Here is a 19797-nt window from a genome sequence, read left to right as displayed (position 1 = left end):
CTTTTTACACAAACATACAGAATAAAAACTCTTTTCACATGTAATTTCTGCTTTTTTCAAAATGTCTTCACACATTTCTTTTCAGAAAGGTCTCCAAAGTTTTTTTAGTTCAGGATTTCAAACTCAAAAATCCAATGATGAGAACTTGATGGCATGATAAGAAACCATATGGCTCGACTCAGAAGTCTCGACTCGGGCACGTCTGATAAGTTTTGGACCAACAATCCGATGTTATTAAAACATTCCTTACAATCGCTGCGCTTCATAAATTAAGAGGCATAAACAGTGGTCTTGATGAGTTTTAATTACATCAAATGGAGACATGTAAAAGTGGAAAAAGGAGAAAAAACATTGGGTCTCATTGTCACCATCATGTTGAACACAACAGAAATGTAGTGTGCAGGTCACCTACATCCCAGGTAGACTGGAGCAGTTTGTGATTTCTGTACGTTAGAGCAGGGGAGGAACTATGACTGATTACCAAGGGGTTAACTGTATACGATGGAGGATTTTAGAAGAGAAAAAAGGTGTTTCGGGTCACAAACCGTCTCCTAGGTGACCTGAACAGTCCCGGGATCAGTCTCTTTCTCTCAAATCAAACAAACTTAAGTGTCATGGCTTTATGTCCCACTGTGTCTGTTTCAAAACTTCGAACACAATCCTCCTCCTTGATTGGATAAAGAAAGTGGAATGATTGATTGCTCCATGCAGACTGTGATTCTTCAGTCCAAAACGGAAGCTTTTTTTTGTGCAGACATGCTTCACATTGTTTTTGTGGTCTTCCTGTTTAAACTATGTAGTGATGGCTTCAGGCTTGAAGGATGCGTAGATCTGGGAAGGAGTCCTGGATCAGGGTTGAGATTTCCTTTTTGGCTGTTGTGTTAACATTGGCACTTCAATCAGACTAGTGCACATTAGAGATCTGCCACATTGTTTTAAAATGGCAGAATAATCTGTCACAGTCTTTAAGGGGTAAAATGTCAAAGCGATATTTTTTACTTTACTGTAGCTTCCTTGATTCAAGGAAAAAGAAAACAGAGAAGGAAGCCACTTTTTTCACTAAAGTGTCCTGAATCTCCTAAATAAAAAGTTGAATCTGGGACAAACAATCTTTTCTCACTGTAGACGGCTGCAGATTAGCTCTACAAAGCTCCAGACACACAGCTCCAAGGCCTTTCTCTGAGTGCCAAACAAGCAAAGAGGAGTGCAAAGAATTGGAAAAAAAGAAAGATCACTGGTTAGAAAAAAAAAAGAAAAATCTACAGTCAAATAGAACAAAACATACTTTTTACTGCATTAAAACATGGTTGCAACAAGGGGAGAAAGAGAAGCAGCAGCCAGCCTGGGTCTACATGCAAAAGGGGAAGGATCCAGCATTACAGCAAAGCCATGCAGCAGTGAGAAGCAGCCTGATAAGGAGCCAGGAGTCACATCATTTACACCAACACAGGACACAGCATGGAGGATGAACACTGTGCTTCTCTTGGTGAGGAAGACAACAGGCAGAGGAGTAAAATGGACCATATGCCAAGCTGACCGGGTCCCATCAGGACCTGGGAGGAGTTGGGCACCGCAGGAGCAGAAGGGAAAGGGGGCGGGGCTTACAGGGAACAGCTGAGTGAAGCAGGGGGAGCAGTGCACAGCATGATGGGAGACATCTGTTACACGACCACGTTGTAGGGTTTCCATGGTGACAAAACTGACCCACCCTCCCTTCCCTTCCCGGCCATTTTTTCCATCCCACTCTCTCATTGCCCACTCACCACGCGCTCGCAGCATGGAAGCAGGCAGGCGAGGGTGGCAGGGGCCGAGCTCAGCAGCTTTGCTGCGGCTCCCCGCTCCTGCTTTTAGACTTTCTGCCCTCCAGATCTGTAGGACAAAAGCAATGTTTGTTACATCTCGTAGAAGACTTTCAATAACTTCAGAAATGCACCGACTCTCCATTGGCATAAATAGCAACTAATAAATAAAAAAATCTAACTGCAAAGTTTTAATAAGTTTGGCACAATAAGCAGTGCTTGTCTTTGATTATAAATTACCAACTTTATACAAAACATGGCCGCAATGTGGTAAATAAGGGCAGTATATATATAACAAAAAAATCAAAAAGCAAAAAAAAAAAACAATGATACATCCTTCATTGATAAAACAATCCAACACTTGCAGCCTTTATCATCCATATTATATCAAAATCTGCAGAAAAGTGAAAAATTATTTTCACCAAGATGTTCCAACAATCCGGTACCTTCACTGTCAACTTTCACTTGTCCCACCAATGACATCCCAGAGATCATTTTAAGCAAGAACTTCATCCCTTTGTCACCAGCCCCACATGTTAGTTAGAGCTCACCACACCATAATCAGACACCCACCCGATAAAGCCTCCAGTTTACATATATGCACACATTGAAACCAAAAAAGAACCCCAAAAGAAAATACAATGAATGCACAAAACAAACCGTGCAACAAAACAAAAAAAAGCTTAAAATCCATTTTGATTCTCAAGATCAAAATCAACGTTATAAATCAGGCTGACAGAACAAAGCCATGCAACTTAGTGAACAATGCAGAACAATAGACCATGAAAAAACATTTAGATTAAATAATACCATAAAGTGGGAGGTGAGTTTAGAACAGGACAAACTGAGACAGTTACTTGTGACAGAAAAAGGTTTTGCTGATCTAAATGGATCTTTCCCAAAGTATCAGCCAATTCAGGCCTCACATCTGGAAATATAACTGGATATTTTCAGTATTACAATTACAGCAGAGGAAAAAAAACAGAAAAGGCCTTTGGATGGAAAGTTTAAAGTCCCAACTCAAAAACGGGGTAAAAGAAAAGAGGAAAACCAAAGCATTCAGCACCATGAAAAACAGAAAATAACCTTAATGCACCGAATCAAAAGATAGTGCTGCGATGAATACATGCAGGAAAGAGGTTTGTTCATCAATGATCTCATTCTCCAGCTCTTAGGGGCTGTGATCATCACGTCAGGAAGCTTCGGGTGAATCAAACACAGCCGTATTCATACCACAGAGACTGGTTCTCCTCTGGGTTCAGTGTCTGCTCTGAATTGGCGATCCTGTTGGGATCCATACCATCATTACATTCTGCCAGGCTGCCTGAGCTGGATCTCATCTGGCCATTGGACTGGCAGTGTGGGCTCTGGTTCAGCCCCGGATGATTTTGGCTCTTATTTTGGGCTGGGGGACCACTGATGTTGCTGACTAGGCTGGGGTTCAGCGACAGGAAGGGGAGATTTTCTGCTGACTCACTAAAGATTGAGTCCATGAACACTGACTCTACAGTGAAGGAGGGGCCGAGGAAAGACTCGAAGCTGTCGAGGTCGGGGTCCTCTGAGCTGCTGCAGGGTAAGCTGACAGATTTGGGCATTGGGGAGGTGGCGGAGAGGGGTCCTTTCAAAGAGGTGCTGTTGGGGTAGTACTCACTGGGTTTCGGCTGCGAGCGTACTCCAGCCTTGGGGGAGGGGACGTGAGGAGAAGCATCAACAGACACAGGCTGACGGTGGTCTTTGGACAGCAGGTCGTGGATGCTGGTGCGCCTTGTGGTACCTTCAGCTGTGGAGATGACGCTGCTGGCCCGTGGAAGCGTGGAGGAGGCAGAGTCCAGGCGTTCGGAGACGGACGTGGCTTTCCCCTGGGAGGAGAGGCTGGAGCGGATGGGGGCGGAGCCTTTGACGCGGGTGCTCTCAGCTTTCCTCAGGCTCGGGCGCCCGGGTTGTCCTGAGGATTTCAGAGACCGGTCGGTGCTGACTGGTGCCGCTTTGCCACTGCTGGAGCGTAAAATGCCTCGGCCCTTAGTAGACGAGCGATCTTTCTGAGCGTGCTCAGAAGAAGTGGAGAGGCGAGGAGAGTCGACAGTGAGGTTCTCCTGACTGCCAGACTACAGAGGAAAGAAGAAAATGTATCAAGACGACACCTACATGAAATGAAGAGATCGGGTGGAACAAAAAAAATCTGTTTCTATAGAAACCTGCTGCTCTGCTGAATTTGACAAATATTTGGTCACAAGTATCAGAAGGGGAAATCAGACAGTTTGTCATTTAGGTCTGACTGACATGATAACAAATTAAAAAAGAAATGTTAAACCTGAATTTCTCTTTAAAATCTTAAACTAAAATTTATGATTGGAGAAAATTTTAAACACATGCTTTACCTGCTTCACATGCTTTCTAGACTAAACTCAAATCAGCTCAATAAAACAATCTGTCTGTATTCTGCAACTAAGGCAAAAGCTGGGGAATCATTATTGATGTGCCTTGACTGCGCATCTGCAGATAGATACAAATGCACTTATTTCTATTTTTAGGTATTTACAAGTCAATACACTGTATTCATATACCCTAAATGTAGAAAAAAACCATTATGACCTGATGCATTTTTAGTTTTAATCAGTGCTTTTGATTCAACAAGAAAATTACTCAAGGCAATCTTACAATCTTTAGCATCAGTGAAGAAGTGATGCCAAGTGATGCTTTTAACCTTCTGACCCCAGTCTGGGGTTCTTTATTAAATTGAAGCAATAATAGGACATTAACCTTTATTTTGCCAATATTTTGCAGAAATAAAACAAGATTGTTTTAAATATTGAAGATAGTTAAGCTGCTTTATAAATTACCCCTCAGTCTTCATTGATTGGTACTTAATGGATGTCAATAAGCCATCATTCAGGTTAGTAATCAGGGATTTATAACATTTACTGCAAAATTATAATTAGGGCGGCAGCAAACAATTATTTTGCAAATCGATTAATCTGTCGATCATTATTTTTTTGATTGATAATCTGATAGTCAAAGATTCTATAAAAAAATACTTTTTACAAAATTACACCAGGTTAAACTAAAACGTTTCCACTTGAGGAGTTCCCTATAAAGTATATTGACAGAGGAAAAAATGTTCTTCATCATAAATGCTAAATTTTTTCAATTTTTATATAATTATGTCTTTAAGTGGGTTGCTCTGTCTGCTAAAGGCATGTTTCAGAATCTATATTCTACGATTAACGATTAATCGGATTAAATTTCATCAACTAAATTAGTTGACGATTATTTCAATAATCGATAAATCACAATTAATACGATTAATTGTTTCAGCCCTAAAGTAAATTAAAGCTCATAGGTCTGTTCTTACTTCATATTCATACATCGGTTCAAAGGTAGTTAGCCAAAAGGTCTGATTAATTATAGACTAAATGAGTAAATAAACAGAATCACAGTGGAAACACAAAAGCCTCTTTGATTTCTGCTTCCCTGTCTCGAACCCCCCAACACACAAGCACACCCTCACACCCACCCCTTTATCTTAAAAAACTGCAACATAATCACATTCCAAGCCCTCACCTCTGCAGGATCGATACCCTCGTCCAGGAACTGCTGCAGGGACAGAACCTCACTGGGGGATCCCGTCTTCCTGATCGGAGCCTGGCTAGAGCTGGCCGAGCTGCTGGAAGGCTCCAGTGACCTTCGCAGCTGCAGGGGGCTCTGATGGGAGGAACGCAGGGTGGCGGTCTGCTGGACAGGGCTGCTGCCGCTGCTGGACCACACCTCCTGGTCCAGGCTCAGACTGAACTCCCCACTGCTCTCACTTTGAGGCCTGCTAAGGCAGCCATTCAGGGTGCCTGTGGAAGGCCAAGGATTGGGTAAAGAGGACAGAAACGTTTTCTTTCTTGATCCTAATTACAGCTTTTTGACAGAATAGTCGTCTTTTTTTTTAAACTGTGTCCACCCACAGAAAAACGACAACCTTTATCCTTCAAATTAGAAAAGGTCAGCGTCCTCTGATCATATGGTTTGAACAGAAACAAAAACCAAGAGGTTAAGAGGTTAGTGGAGGTGGCTAAAAATGGAGGAAGATGGAGCAGCATACCTTTGCCCTCCAGGGGAGAAGTGAGGTGTGAATTATTGTTACTATTGCTACTTGTGGTCCTGTTGCTATGAAGACTTGAGGGTCTGGAGGCTGGGTAGAGGACAAGAGGGGAGGCGAACACACGTTCAGTTAGGATTTACACAAGCTTACATTTATCCCCCGACATGCAGTGAAACAAGGAGAAACATGCAGGTGCACGTCAACAGGCCGACAGAGCGTCACCTGCTGGGAAGGCAGATGGCTCATGTCAGGCTGAGGGACAGGAAGGGTGGCTGAGCGCCAGCCTCAAGAAGACAAAGAAACTACTGATGGAGATGGAAGGAACACCATAAAAAAAAATAAACGCACTCTATTTAAGATGAGAGGAAAATCAGAGCGAGTCTGTTAGTATAAAAAAAGGAGATGAAATGGACCGAGTTACAGGAAGCCAAAGAGGGGGATTAGTCCATTTTAATCTGTGCTCCCCTACTCCCACAGGGGTTAGTTCAAAAAGGAAACCAGTGCAGGTGAAATGAGCTCAGACTAAGTTTCATCATACCAAATTAGAGGTAATCTCAACACTTAGAAACCCATTATTACAGGTGTTACTCTGAGAAAAACAGCCCTTTCATTGAGCCCCACAAGTGACAGCCTGTGCACGGTAAATGGCACTTACTACAGATGCTACAGGGCACTCTGCACATTGCCCTCAGCTCAAGAGGACGATACAAAGCAATGCCTAATAAAACACACACATACACATAATGCAGCACATCCACACGGTGGAATCTAAAATTCCTAATGCTCATAAGAGTTCTTAACATTCACTAATGCTAGGAAACAAAACAGACAAGTGTTTCAGAAATCAATAGATACTTCAGACAGAGACCTAATGCATCAGAACTAATGTACAGGGACCGGACCTCCATTTCCTCAATGCCATTATAAGAAAGTGGGAACTCTGTCTCAAAGGATTACATTTTCTTTTATAAATGCTTTATGCAAAGTTGTCTGAAAGAAATGAGCAGTGCTATAGTAAAGCATTAAACTCATTTAATGGAACAAAATTAGCCAGTTAAGTTCAGATTAAATGTGGTTTGATGCAGGAATAAATACAATTCTGAAAAAATGTGAAAACAAATCAGATTTTTCTCTAAACTATATTGAAAATTGAGAATGTTGTAGCTATTTTAGGAGTAAATAACGTGTGACAGCAGTTTGGATGCTGTGTACAAACTGGGTCAGCCATATTTTAACAGCGCAGGCCTGATTAATCTGGCGGGTGATTAGATGTCCTGGACAAAATTCAAAGGCCTAAATAAGAGACAGTTTCACTTTTTACCCTCTAAACTTAAAATTCTTTCAGTCGGGAGACCGGGCTTAATAAAGGCAACATTTCTGCAGATGACCTGCTTTTTTTCTTGATTCCACATCTATTCACTTCTCACATCTGAACATCCTTTATCCTGCTTTCATGTCAGTCTTACCTTGACTCTTGGGGTCATCTGAGGAACCAGCAACATCCTCACATGAGGCATTGTCTGTGGAGACAGACTAAAAGTTAGCCATTTGAAGAGGCAGCGAGGGTTTAAAAAAAAAAAAAAAAAAAAAAACTCAAAAGCTGTGAGAAGCTATTTAAAACCAAAGAACCATGCCGGCTGAGAGATTACATCTTAAAACATCTGACCTCAACATGCTGGATATGAATATATTGCTCCCTACTGTAAATATAACTGCTTTTTTAGTATGCCAACCCTCCTGATAGCTAATATTAGATACTAAAGAAGTTTCAAATAGAGCTGCAAATGATTTTTTTTAATTTTTTTTAAAGTTCATCACTCTTTACATTGGTTGGTCCTGTAAGGTGATATGATGCTGTTTGTGCCACATATATAAATAAGGACAGCCCACTACGGGAAGGCAAAGGACATTTTTAAATGCATGTTCATATTTTACAGTCATAAAGAACAACTATAAAAGGCTCAGTGAGTATTTTAGGTTCAAATACTTCACTAAAAATAACATCTAAATATCATAGGTACATTTTCCTACCTTTGACCTGGAGGCGGAGCTTAGCTCTGCCGTGCCTCGCTGATGGCAGCGTTAGTGCAGCGCAGTCGATAGCATTGGTGGATAAGGCGAGCTCCTTCATTCGCTGCCCACTGCGTCTGCTGCTTCCCGTCATGCCAGAGTCCCCTGCTTCAGGTTCGTCTAGGTTCTCCGTGCTGCCCGTCCACTGTGAGGCGGAAACACCTGCCACTGCCATCTTCTCCAGCAAGTCGTTCATGGCTGATGTTCCAGATAGAAATAAAAAGATGTCACAAATAGCAACTTATAATCATTGAAATGGTTACACTTGAAAGGACCCTTTAATATTAAATAATCTCATTCATCATTTCTCTTTCTAAATCTTTAAAAATGACTCCGTTTTCCTTCCCGTTAGGCTGAACGTGATTAAGAAATGAGCCGGTAATAAATGACAATGCAGCAATCAAAGCTATGATGTAACTTGCTTGTAAAAACACTTCTACGTATAAATGTTTGGGTTTCATTTTAGTTTTGCTTGGTATATTTAATTATAACGGTATTCGAAACAAAAAAGGAAAAAAAAAAATTGAGTAGCACAATCTAGAAAAGTTAATTTAATTAAAATACATAATTTAAAAGTTCTTTTTCTTCCCATAAAGACAGTAAAATTGCTTCCTGAAACACTATTTTTTAAATTGTGTTTTTCACAGTGGAAAGCAATATAGTTGAATCTTTCCAGACCAAGACTAAAGGTTGCAAATAAAGCAGAAAACAGCCATATTTTGTAGGGGTGTCGGAGTCAATTTCTTTAATTTTGGGGGATCGTTGATGGACTGACCCTTAAATGTAAAACCAATTGTTTCCAGAGATCTCATCTACCTCTGCACAGGTCTTAAAATGAATGCTCTAAAATTTAATTTATATTAGAGAGCAGTAATTTCAGGTGTTTTTGTTGTTTCACAGGTACTGCTTAATGCCTATTGAAAGATTGAAGGTGTTTTGTGATCTAATAACAACCAACAGTGTTGGTTATAAAAAAAAAAAAAAATAAAAAAAAAAAAATCGGTATGGATCAAAATTGGAATCGGCATGTCAAGCTTTTTAAAGATCAGTTACCGGTGCAGCCAAAAAGCTGCAATCGCTGCTCTCCTAGTATTTTGCAATAGCCCCTAAACTTGCAAGTAGGTTTATTCAAATCAAACAGCATTATAATCTTATAGCTCAAAACAACTCTTACAAAAGGCCCATGCAGGCAAATATGGCGATTTTACAATCAACCAAAGTGCATAAAGAGGGCAGCAGCAGAACCATCGATCATTCTGGCTCATCTAAACCTTATAGACATTACATATCGTCTTTGTGCACTTTGCTTATTGAGCCATATGCGGCGGTAGAAAGGCATGCAGAGCTGCAAGCAGCAAATGTGAGTCCATGTCAGCAGAATAAGATCTGAAATGCAGCACACTGACAGAAGAAGATAGAGAGAGACAAAGAGTGAGACAGAGAGAACAAAAGGCTCCATTTCAAGTCCTTCGTGGTGAGTGCGAGTGTTGATCGAGCAGTCGGTGATTCATGCCATATATTGGAAGAAACAACTCAGGCGCATGAAAGGCAACCACAGTCTTCCCTGCTATCTCACCTCAACAGGCTATCTTCCACGCACACAAACACACACAGCCTTTCACTCTGGATGTGCAAAATGAAAATACTGAGCACAAATTAAATCTGCCCAACAAATGCCACATCCTGAAGGCCTTTGTCTGGAAATGCAAAATGTGACAGCACAAGAAATACATCTACATAGGGAGAAAATCTGACTTTTTTTTTTTTTTAGTTTGAGAAGGGAATACATTTATCTGAGAACAAGGTGAGACTACACAAGAGAGGGCTTCAAATACTTCACAGCAGAAAGTGGAAGCATTCAGCAGAAAAAGTGATGAGAAGTTGGGTTACAAAGAAAAAGAGTCTGGACAACAGATCACTGATGTTATCAGATGCAGAATGGGGGAATGAAGGATACAGAGAATATATAATGAAGACTTAAGTCGTTAATGCAGACGTTTCTAACGTACAATAGAACCTGACAAGCTATGGCTTATGTAATATTAAACGTTAATGCCACAGCATCGCAGCCCCACTCTCATCAGTATGACATCAGTGACCACTCCCTCTCTGTTTCTACTAGAAACACAACAAGAGGCACTGGAAAGGCTACGGTGGCGGCTAACGGAGGTCTTACACATCGAGCGTCGGTAGATGGCCTTGGCTTTGTCTTTGTCCTTGGATCTGTTCCTCATGAAAGGTAACCTTTTTATAGCTGTCGAAGCACAGCCGGAGGCAGACAGACAGACAGACAAGGGGGGGATAGCAATAGAACAAGCCGAGAGAGGTGGAGGAGAGAAAAATAAAGAAAAAAGGTGGGCAAAACAGATGGATGTGGTTAACGTTGGCTCAATCAGAGCCAGGGGAGACATTAACAGAGAGCTTAGCCTCCACTACTAAACATCAGACGTAAAATATTATAAGTCGGGATCAACTGGAGCCTAATCAGATTGACCAGCATCATATATTAAATTCTAAACAAACAGTTTTTATAACAATAGAGCTGATTTTAAAGACTGGAAAAAAATTTAAAAGGAAAGGTTTTTATTAAGCTTGTGTTAGAAAGACGGCAAATGTTACAACACCACATTAAATCTGGTGACATATTAAATGCCAGCTTAACATTTCGAGTTTCTTAATTATACCTTTCACAAAATTAATATTTACATAAGGGCAGGCTTATATAAAAATCAACAAACATTTAAACAAAAATATAAACATGATATGCAAATAGACACACACTCACACTGCAGCTGTCAGCACGCGTCACAATCATCCTCATGTTAACGATCCTAAACTCTAAAAACTACAATGCAAACTATTTTCCAGACATTACACTGGTTCAACATATGACTGTCGACACATGACCACATCTAGACAAGACGAAGAAGATGAGAGGTATTAAAGGGTGCAATCAGGAGAGTTTCAGGTATTATTAGTGTCCCAAAAGGATCACAGACAAGAAGAACACATATGAGCAGCATAAGCTCTGTTTTTTTATGGAACCGGGCTCAATGGAGATAAAATCCAATCTTACTTTGTTTATTTATGAGGTATATTTCACAGCTAAAAATATTAAGAACATTAGATTAGATAAGAATATTATCTAAGCCCAAAAAAATTATTTCAAACAGAAATATACATATATTAAAAGCTATGCTGTACAGCACATACACTGAAAGCTCACTTTGCATGATAAACATTAGTAATAAATGTTGCTTTAATATAGCACATAGCATTTATTAGAAAGCAGACCATATATAAAAAAGAACAGTGGCCTTCAGTTAATCTCCACTGTTGTATCTGATTTTTTTTCCCCCTTTTTTCCTAAAATATAACAAGCCCTGATTAGTGGAATCAGTGATCTTGCTAACTTATGGATAATTAAATGTTATCCGATACTCGTGTCAGTCAGAATGGCAACTCCAAGACTGGACTTTGATTGACTTGGCCTCTAAGACTCCATGTTCCTCCTTCAGACTCATCATTGTTGCTAACTTACTGCTTTTAACAGCAAGTTGTCCTTCCACTCAACTTTCCATTGGACAGTAACAATCTGCTGGATACCTGTCAGGTACGTTTTCAATGTGATCATGTAGGTAATTTAATATTTGCATAAACACAATCCTTTTACAATATTCACATCTGAAACTGGATTTAAAGTTTACTTTAGCTGTAAGTCTTAATCATTAAAATCAGCTGAAACAACTCTTCTATTAAGATAATAAGTTTCAATTTTAATCTAATTACTGAAATATATTATGTTTTCTTTTAAATGTAAACTCAGCTTAAGTTTGACTACAAAGATTATCCACAATTCTTCAGAAATAAAAATCCACTCCAGCTTCAACGCCTGAAACTACCTTTGCAACGTGTGGGATGATAAGCTGTGATAAACAACATCAATCATCTATTGTGACAATTTCTCTTATTGCACCCTTTAATAGTTTTATTGCTATGGTAGAGAATGATCCCGTCCCTTTTTACAGGTGAACTGCAGTATCAGATGGTTAACCTGCTCTTGGATTGTTTGGAGATGGTAACAGAGGTAGACCTATAGGTTGTAATATGGCATAACCTGCTTTCAGGATTAGAAGCACATGAAGTAAACTGAAGTAATCTGATTACAATTAAGGTAACCTAAACAACTCTGCTAAATTAAACCGTTAAACCTGAAGGAAAGGTAAAATCACCTTAAAATAAAAAAATAAAAAATCTGTGTTAAAACAAAAGAAAATGGTTTAAGATAGAAAGACAAGTCTTTAAAATACACAGTAATTAAGCTTTAACTGATCATTATGCAAGTACTCCTTCGATTTTGCACAATGATGTGTTTGATGATGATGCTTGAGTTCCTTCAAGGTATCAGACTCTGCTTACTCAAAATCAGATGCTTATATTACATAGTTGAACATCAGCAGCTGGACGCCACTGGATAAGATGTTGACACAATTAACAGATATGAAAGGTAAAGGATAAAACATTTTTTTCTTTTAGCCGATCATTCTTTTAAAAATGTTGTTTTATTGTAGCTATTTGGGAAGGGGAGCACACAGACGTGAGCTTATAAAGTAAACACCAAACCAGGTATGCCTCTGTATAACTGTTAAACCGATTAATATTTACAGCTTAATGCTTGTAGTTTTGAGACATTTTAAAAACAAACAATAATAGGGACTATTGAAAACCATAGTCCTATGAGGTGGAATAACAATAATCAAAAATTTTAGGCTTTGTGAGCTTGGTTACCATCAAACTAAGGTTCAACAAACCCACCTTTTGCTGTTTCAAAGGTGAGTTTCTGCTATTTTTGTTAACCAGGTGGAGTCAGAGTTAACCTTGTCTTTCTGCACAGCTCAACTGTAACCTCTATGAGCGACACAGACAATGAACTCACAAAGACATGCCCCAAGAGACATGACAGTTGGGTCATTAACCCCGCCCACCCTCCCTATCCACGGCATACCATTGGAGGAACCCTGACTTTGGGCATGGGGATGCTGCCCTCTCCTTCCTTTGCACAGAGAGATAAAGAAGCAAAGGAGCAGTTAGGGATTTAAAGACTCACTCAGTCCTTCAGGCACACTCTACAAACCCATCTGACCAAACGTTATCAATCAAGAAAGCATGTTTAGGACGAGATAAAGGTATCATTATTATACTCACTGCTGCTCCTCTTCTGTGTGAGCGTGTCATCTAGCGAGTTAGAACCAGAGCCTATGGATGAGCTGTCCTGGCTGTCAGCAGGAAACGTAAAAAAACCGTCTCCGAGCTCCGAACGAGAAGGAGTTAGCGTGAGAGAACGCATCCGCTCCCTCTTTGGCTTGATCAGCTTCTTCATCTTTAGAGTGATCCAGTTACCACGCCTGTGATGAAGAGTAATCACAGTAGGGATTAAATACAGCAACCATGAGAAAATGATGTTGGGGGAAAAAGAAAAAAAAAACTATTTGTAGTGCTAATGAGTTTCCTTTTAAGTGCTTTTTTTTATGCAGCTAATGAAGGCTATGCAAACCATAAATATTTAATGAGTTTCTCATGATGATGGTGCATTTTTTACAAAGCTAGATTGGAAGCTAGATCATTTACAGACTGAATGTAAATTAGGTAAAACATAGTTATGTGGTACAATCATAAATAATCTATTCTTTGCAAAGTAAATCTTATTATATATTAAAGTTGCTTTTTACCTGCGTGGAGGCGAAGGATCGTAGAATTTGTACTGATCCATTATTTTTTCTTCAAGTTTTTCCTTCTGTCTCCTCAGCTCATTTAGCTTGTCTCTATATATAGCAGATAGTAAAAAGCAAAAACAAAGACAAAAACTCTAATAAACCAGATCAAATTGATTAGAGAGAAAAGTATTACAATATTATTCAAACTTTTAAATGTTCACAGACCTGGAAATTTTTCACATTTTATCACGTCACAACCAAAAACATTAAAACACTTTACTGGGATTTAATGTGACAGACCAAAGCAAAGTGGTGCATTTTCATTAAGAAAAACTGAAGACATAAGTAGTATTGAGATAAAATGAATACAACTAGGAAAAATATGGCTTTGATTTGTATTTAGCTCTCAAAACCAATACTTTGTAGAATCATATTTGCGGCCTACAGCTTCAGGTATTTTTAAAATGAGTCATAAACAGGTTAGCACATTTAGGAAGGGGATTTCTTACTCATTTATCTGAGCAAAACAGCACAAACTTTGTTAGATTGAAGTAGGAGAGAAAGAGCAGCCGAAGGTTCCCTTAAGATTCTTAGCTGGACTTTGAATAGGCATCCGATCTAAAGTCTTCCTTGTAGATATAGCTCTACATTTAGGATAGTGTTTGCATTTAGGCCATTTTTAATTCTGGTCCAATCTCTTTTTTTCCAAATTGTTGCCAAACAGAGCTCTTAGCAAACTTAATATGATTACCTATGGCTTTATATAAAAGCTGTATTTTTTTTGTGGGCCTATATTATGATGCAAAAATATTTTTGAGCTTTCAACTATCCTATAACTATTCCTTCATTTAAATCATGCCCAGAGTGGCATTTTCTTTGGTGGTGTCACAATGAAGGCAAGTGTCTTTTTTCCAGGTTGGGAAAAATAACAGATAAGCTATATAAATAAACTGAATTTAAGTGAAAAAGAGGATCTCGGTAGGACATCCACAGCTACCGTGGATCCCTTGGCTGTTTCTCTGATCAGTCTGTTAAGGTAGACCTCCATTCTGTTTATAAAGGACCTTTGTAAGCAACTCAAATGTTATTTAAGGGTCCCAGATGCTAGAATGTGAAAAAGGGGAATGGATTCTTTTGCAAAGCATAGTATGTCAAAATGTATGTTTCCGTTTACATGTATTGTCTTTGCTCTACATGGAACAGGTCCTTGCTCTCCATGGTCTGCTCCAAAAGCGTTCGATTTTGCAGCATCAGCGTCTGGATCTGGTCCAACAGGTGACGGTTCTCCTCCTCCAGGTTTCCTTTTAGTTGGCTCAACAACTGAAAATGGGAAGACTTGCTTATAACTACATCTTTGAACATATCTGAAACAACTGTAAAATGCTCCAAATGAGGGGCAGTATCTTTACCTCGCACTGGTTGGTGAGTTTTGTGGAGGTGATGTCCAACTGCTGGTATTGCTCCTTCAGTTTAGAGAACTCAGCTTCTAGCTTGGTCTGCTCCAGCTTTGCACTGTTCAGCTGGCTCTTTATGTTCTTATGGTCCACCTGCAGGTTCTCGTTGTCCTTCATCAGCTGATGATAGGCAGTGTTCAGCCTAAACAGATGGCACAGAGGTTTAGAGGTTATGTAGTAATTAGTCACTCTGATAACATCCAGGTTTCTACACTTTATCCATTCAAAATGTCCATATATTCCTGAATTGGAGTTTCCAAACACAGGCTCAGTTTAAGATACTAATTTTGTATCTGTTGAGGCAAATTTTTGATTTTAGCAGTGTTAACTGAAGAAAAATCAATCAACCATACCAGACATCTTAAGTAATGCTCCTATCCAGTAATAAAAAAAAAAACTACTTTTAATGTGTGGTTTGTCTGTGAAATAAATTAGAAATAATCTATTTTTAGACATAAATTTATCTTGTTATGCATATACCAACACTTACATGCAACGATCATTTAAGAATACTTAATTTGACCTTAAAATTACAAAAAAGAAAGATGTTAAACTCTTTTTTTTTTTATAAATGATTTCCTTTACTCCAGCCTCATTAGAAGCTAACCTGTCGTTTTCCTCTTTGAGCAGTTTGCACTGGTCAGCTGTGGCTTGGTGGCTCTGATTCTCCTGTGCCATCTTCTCCTGTTGGTCATTCAGGTTTTTCTCCAGCTCCTCCAACTCCCCCTTTCTTTGCAAGAGCTGCTTATATCTGTGTGCATAAATATAAAATGCAACAAGAAATTAGGATTTGTTTCTTTAGTTTGCAATAAAACGGTGAGTGAATATTGCTATATTAAGATAGAGGCTCACTTGTCCTCCAAGTCTCTGTGCTTTTGTTCGAGGCTTTTATGGGAGGTCTTCAGGCCACCATGTTTCCCTATTAGAGCTTCATACTCTGACGCCTGCCTCTCATGAAGCGCTGCAAGCTTCTCGTGATCTCGGAGCAGCAGCTCATACGTCGCCCTCAGCTCCTCTTTCTCCTTCAGCGCTCCCTCTCGTTCTCCCTCCACGCTGCTCTGCTGGCTCTGCAGCTGGGCATTCTGGGCCATGAGGGCAGCACTCTGGGAGTTCAGAGTAGAGTTCTCCACCTACAGCACAAAAATAGAGCAGATTTTTTTTTTTTTTTCTTCATGCAAAGATGTTGGAAATCAGGCCATATTCTCCTCAAACCAAACAATAAAACCAAGTAAGAAGTTATTGTGGTCTTGGTCTGTAGGGGGCACTGTGTCTATTCAGTGAAAGATTGAGATTTGCAGAAATGGAAACGTGGAACTATGTTCCTTTATCAATTTATGAGTTCCCTTTCAGTCAGTATACTTTACCTGCCTGAAACTTCTCTACAGTAATTAACAGTTTATTCACACACACTGAGAAACCATGTCCAGGTAGCTTTCCATACAGCAATACACATAAATGCCATCTGACTGCTGGCTTTGCACACACAGAAACCTGCTTGAACCCTTTCCAGACCCAGTTAGCAGCTACTGTCTAACCCCTGCACACATCAGAAGAGTTTGAAAAGCTGGCAAACAGTGAGAGCAAATGTAAATCCATAGCAGGGAGTAAAGCCGCTTGGCTGGGGAGCTGCACAAACACACAGGGTGCAACAGCTTAACCGTGTTTAAACACACGCTCCTGAACCAATCTTCTGACATTAGGATAATATAAGCAGAGAGGAGCAAGGTCACACTTTCCCACTGGCCAAAAAACTTTTTTATAGTAGGGAAAATCGGCTTTTTAGTGGCAATGGGAACAGCCCGCTGAAGCCGAAACAACTCTGTTTACATTTTACAAACATGGCGCAACACTGGTCAGTGTTAAAGCACACTTATTACTCTCTGGCTTCCTTACATGTTGCTCTCCATTGTTTACTTTCCTGATTTTTTTTTGTTGCACTGATGACAGCATCAAAGCTAACATTGTGTGATTGTGTCACCAGACATGCAGCTGCAGGGCTACAGAGGCCATGCAGATTGCCAGCTAGAGGTTGGACCAGGCTTTTCTTTGCCAATAGGAAGGGAGCCATATACCAATTCTTAGCGGATCGACCCATATTCGAAAAACATGCATGAACCTGGTATTTTCAGTGGGAAATAGGCTTTATTTGAACAAAGACGTACCTGCAGTTTGGCGTTCTGTGTCTGCAGGGTTGTGTTATTCTCTTGTAGGGAGGCTGTCTGTCTCTGCACTGCAACTATCTGCGCCTGCAGGTTGGAGTTCTGGGTCTCCAGTTGTTTGAGTTGGCTTCTCAGGGCCACCTTCTCAGCCTGCAACGTAGCATTCTGAGAAAACACACAAATATGATCAGGAATAATGCAGAGAGTTGGAGTAGAAACAGGAAAAACACATGAGCAATCTGAAATGCTCACTAGAACTTACATTTCTTTCAACTTCAATGAGTCTGTCTTTGACTTTCAAAAGTTCTCTGGTGGCTTCATGGCTCTCCTTTTCCCACTTATTGACACTCTGGGAATTTTCGCCTCCTTTAGGAGGTGAACTGTGGACCATCCTTTCTTCCTCCTCTCTCTGGCGAAGTGCCTCATAGTTTTTCTTTACCTGAGGAGAATCAGAAAAAACATCAAAATGAAAGCTTATGTGGTTTGCAACAACCTAAAAAAAAAAAAAAAGGAAAAAGTACAGTCAAATTTAGACTGTAAACTGTTTGTTTGGCTAAGACCTCAGTAACTCATGCATAATTTTCACAATTTGTTTAATACGTAGGTTTTCTTCAATTTATATATGTATTGATTGTGTCTTTTCATTTTTATTTTCTTTTATAGACAATTTAATCTTTTTAAGCTCATCACATTCTCATTGCTGCATCATTTACCGTTTTCAGCTCCTGGCGAAGTTGCTGGTTGAGGTTGGAGGATTCCTGCAATCGCGCCTCTAAAGCAGCAATTTTCTCCTCTTTAATCTCCAAAGATGATTTCAAAGTTGACTCCAGTTTGGTTTCAAGAAGCTTAAACCTAAATGAAAAAACGTGGTATTTGTACATTAACTGGATAAATGTGACAAATGAATAGTGTTAAAGGGGAAAAAAAGGTAAACTGGTATTTTGCATAGCATGACAAGATTCAGGCACAGAAAAAAAAAATTATAAAACTGAGAACTTAAAGTAAAAAAAAAAAAATCTGCCTCTCTGATTTATATACATTACACTGATTTCAAAATGACCCATCATCGAATAACAATATTATTGCATTATTTTGCTTTTTTGTACGTGTACCTGTCATCCGAGCTCTCGTCATGGAGAAGTCTCTCTTTGTTCAGCCCAATCTTCTCCAGCTCATGAGTTAGCTTCTCCAGGTCATTATTCATCTGCTGAGTCCGCAGTTTCTCACTCACAAGTTCCTACACACACAACACTGCATTCTAATCATCCTGTATTATAGGCCTGTATTTATCTGCAATTCATATTTAAAACATCTTATCAATTGGTTCCTTATTTTTTCAGGTAAGTGATGAATCATCTTGTTAATAAGTGGCTCCGTTTCAACAATATTCAAAAAAATAAACTATTTGGATTTAAAATAAGAGGGAATTTATTTTGACCCGATTGTTGGTCAAAGATTTAACAGTCAATATTAACATAATCAAAGAAAAACTAAAGTGAACCTGGGAAACTGGTCTGGGTTAATAGGGATCGGTTCCTGATTCAGTACTTTTATTTGTACTGGACAAATTCTAATGGTACCAACAAGGACCTCTTCATGTAAAATGAAATGTTACCATGTTTTGGTAGCTTAAATGCATTATTGTGACACTCAAGTAGTGGAAAAGTACCCAATTTTCAATGGCGGACATAAAAGGAGCATTGCATGCACAAGAGCATGATGATGTCAGAAATAAGGTAATTTGGCTAATTTAGATTAGGGTAAATTTAATTTAGGCAGGCAGCAGGATTACTTTAAATTTGAGGAATCCAAGGCCAAAACTCCTCCATTCGGCACTGTTGGCATCCTTTAGCAGATCGTCATCTTTAGCAAGCAACATCATCATCATCTTCATTTATTTAAGGCACATGCAATCACAATTGGCATTGGGACTCTAAGGCCTTAAAGGTGAATGGTACCTATCCCTAGTCTGGGTGTACCTCACATTGGAGATGCTGCACTGAGGGAAAATATTCAGCACAACAAAGCAACACTGCAAACACACCCCGACTGACTGTCAAATAAGATCAGCCCAGATTTGGTAACAGGTTTGTGTCTCAACCTCCCAGCCCTTTGAGGAATGCCAATTTGTCCTTGCTCTCACATCATGTAACCCAGCAGTAACCAAGGAACAGCAACACAATGAGTCGCCGAGCCTGTAGCCAAGTATAGAAAAAGCAAAAATGGCTCAACTACACCCAAAACCTGCGCACATCCATCCTGAGAACAGTCAAAACCAGCAGATCTATGTTTCTGTTGTCAGGAGGATGAAACACATGCATTTTAAGCACTCTCTCAAAGTCAGAGTGCTTCTGATCTAAATAAATCTTGGTGCACACTGAGCTCAAACATACAATGCATTCCAGATACCGAACATAATTCAGTTTGATCAAGGAAACTTGTGCATGCAAACATGGCTACTGTTATTCATGCAGTGACAAGTAAACATGAGCATTAGGTCAGCTAACGTTAAAG

The 19797-nt window shown here is 39.6% G+C and overlaps 1 protein-coding gene across 11 annotated transcripts in view; it reads right to left on the bottom strand.

Annotated features, from left to right (window-relative positions):
* Positions 1-285: 285 nt before the first annotated feature.
* The window catches only part of ccdc88ab (coiled-coil domain containing 88Ab), a 72291-nt gene continuing 52779 nt past the window's right edge, over positions 286-19797 (bottom strand). Inside the window, exons 20-39 of one of the 11 annotated variants that reach the window (XR_005281699.1) lie at positions 18396-18520; positions 17997-18135; positions 17546-17722; positions 17287-17448; positions 15977-16254; positions 15732-15875; positions 15080-15266; positions 14845-14990; positions 13686-13778; positions 13162-13361; positions 12962-13009; positions 10133-10210; positions 7918-8154; positions 7353-7406; positions 6542-6604; positions 5887-5976; positions 5361-5638; positions 3451-3904; positions 1764-1869; positions 286-1179 (exon numbers count right to left, since the gene is read on the bottom strand). Coding sequence is in view for 8 of the 11 variants with exons in the window: in XM_038295738.1 (XP_038151666.1) it covers positions 3011-3904; positions 5361-5638; positions 5887-5976; positions 6542-6604; positions 7353-7406; positions 7918-8154; positions 10133-10210; positions 12962-13009; positions 13162-13361; positions 13686-13778; positions 14845-14990; positions 15080-15266; positions 15732-15875; positions 15977-16254; positions 17287-17448; positions 17546-17722; positions 17997-18135; positions 18396-18520 (3393 nt within the window). In the remaining 3 variants the exon portion in view is untranslated. Of the gene's footprint in view, positions 3905-5360; positions 5639-5886; positions 5977-6541; positions 6605-7352; positions 7407-7917; positions 8155-10132; positions 10211-12961; positions 13010-13161; positions 13362-13685; positions 13779-14844; positions 14991-15079; positions 15267-15731; positions 15876-15976; positions 16255-17286; positions 17449-17545; positions 17723-17996; positions 18136-18395; positions 18521-19797 lie in introns of all 11 variants that reach the window. The other 10 variants (XR_005281700.1, XR_005281698.1, XM_038295745.1 and 7 more) reach the window with 10 other exon arrangements.

Source organism: Cyprinodon tularosa, unplaced genomic scaffold (assembly GCF_016077235.1).
Source record: "Cyprinodon tularosa strain WSP-4 unplaced genomic scaffold, ASM1607723v1 ctg359, whole genome shotgun sequence".
NCBI lineage: Eukaryota > Metazoa > Chordata > Actinopteri > Cyprinodontiformes > Cyprinodontidae > Cyprinodon > Cyprinodon tularosa.
Note: the sequence above shows the minus strand (reverse complement) of the source record. Positions and strands in the feature narration are given on the sequence as shown.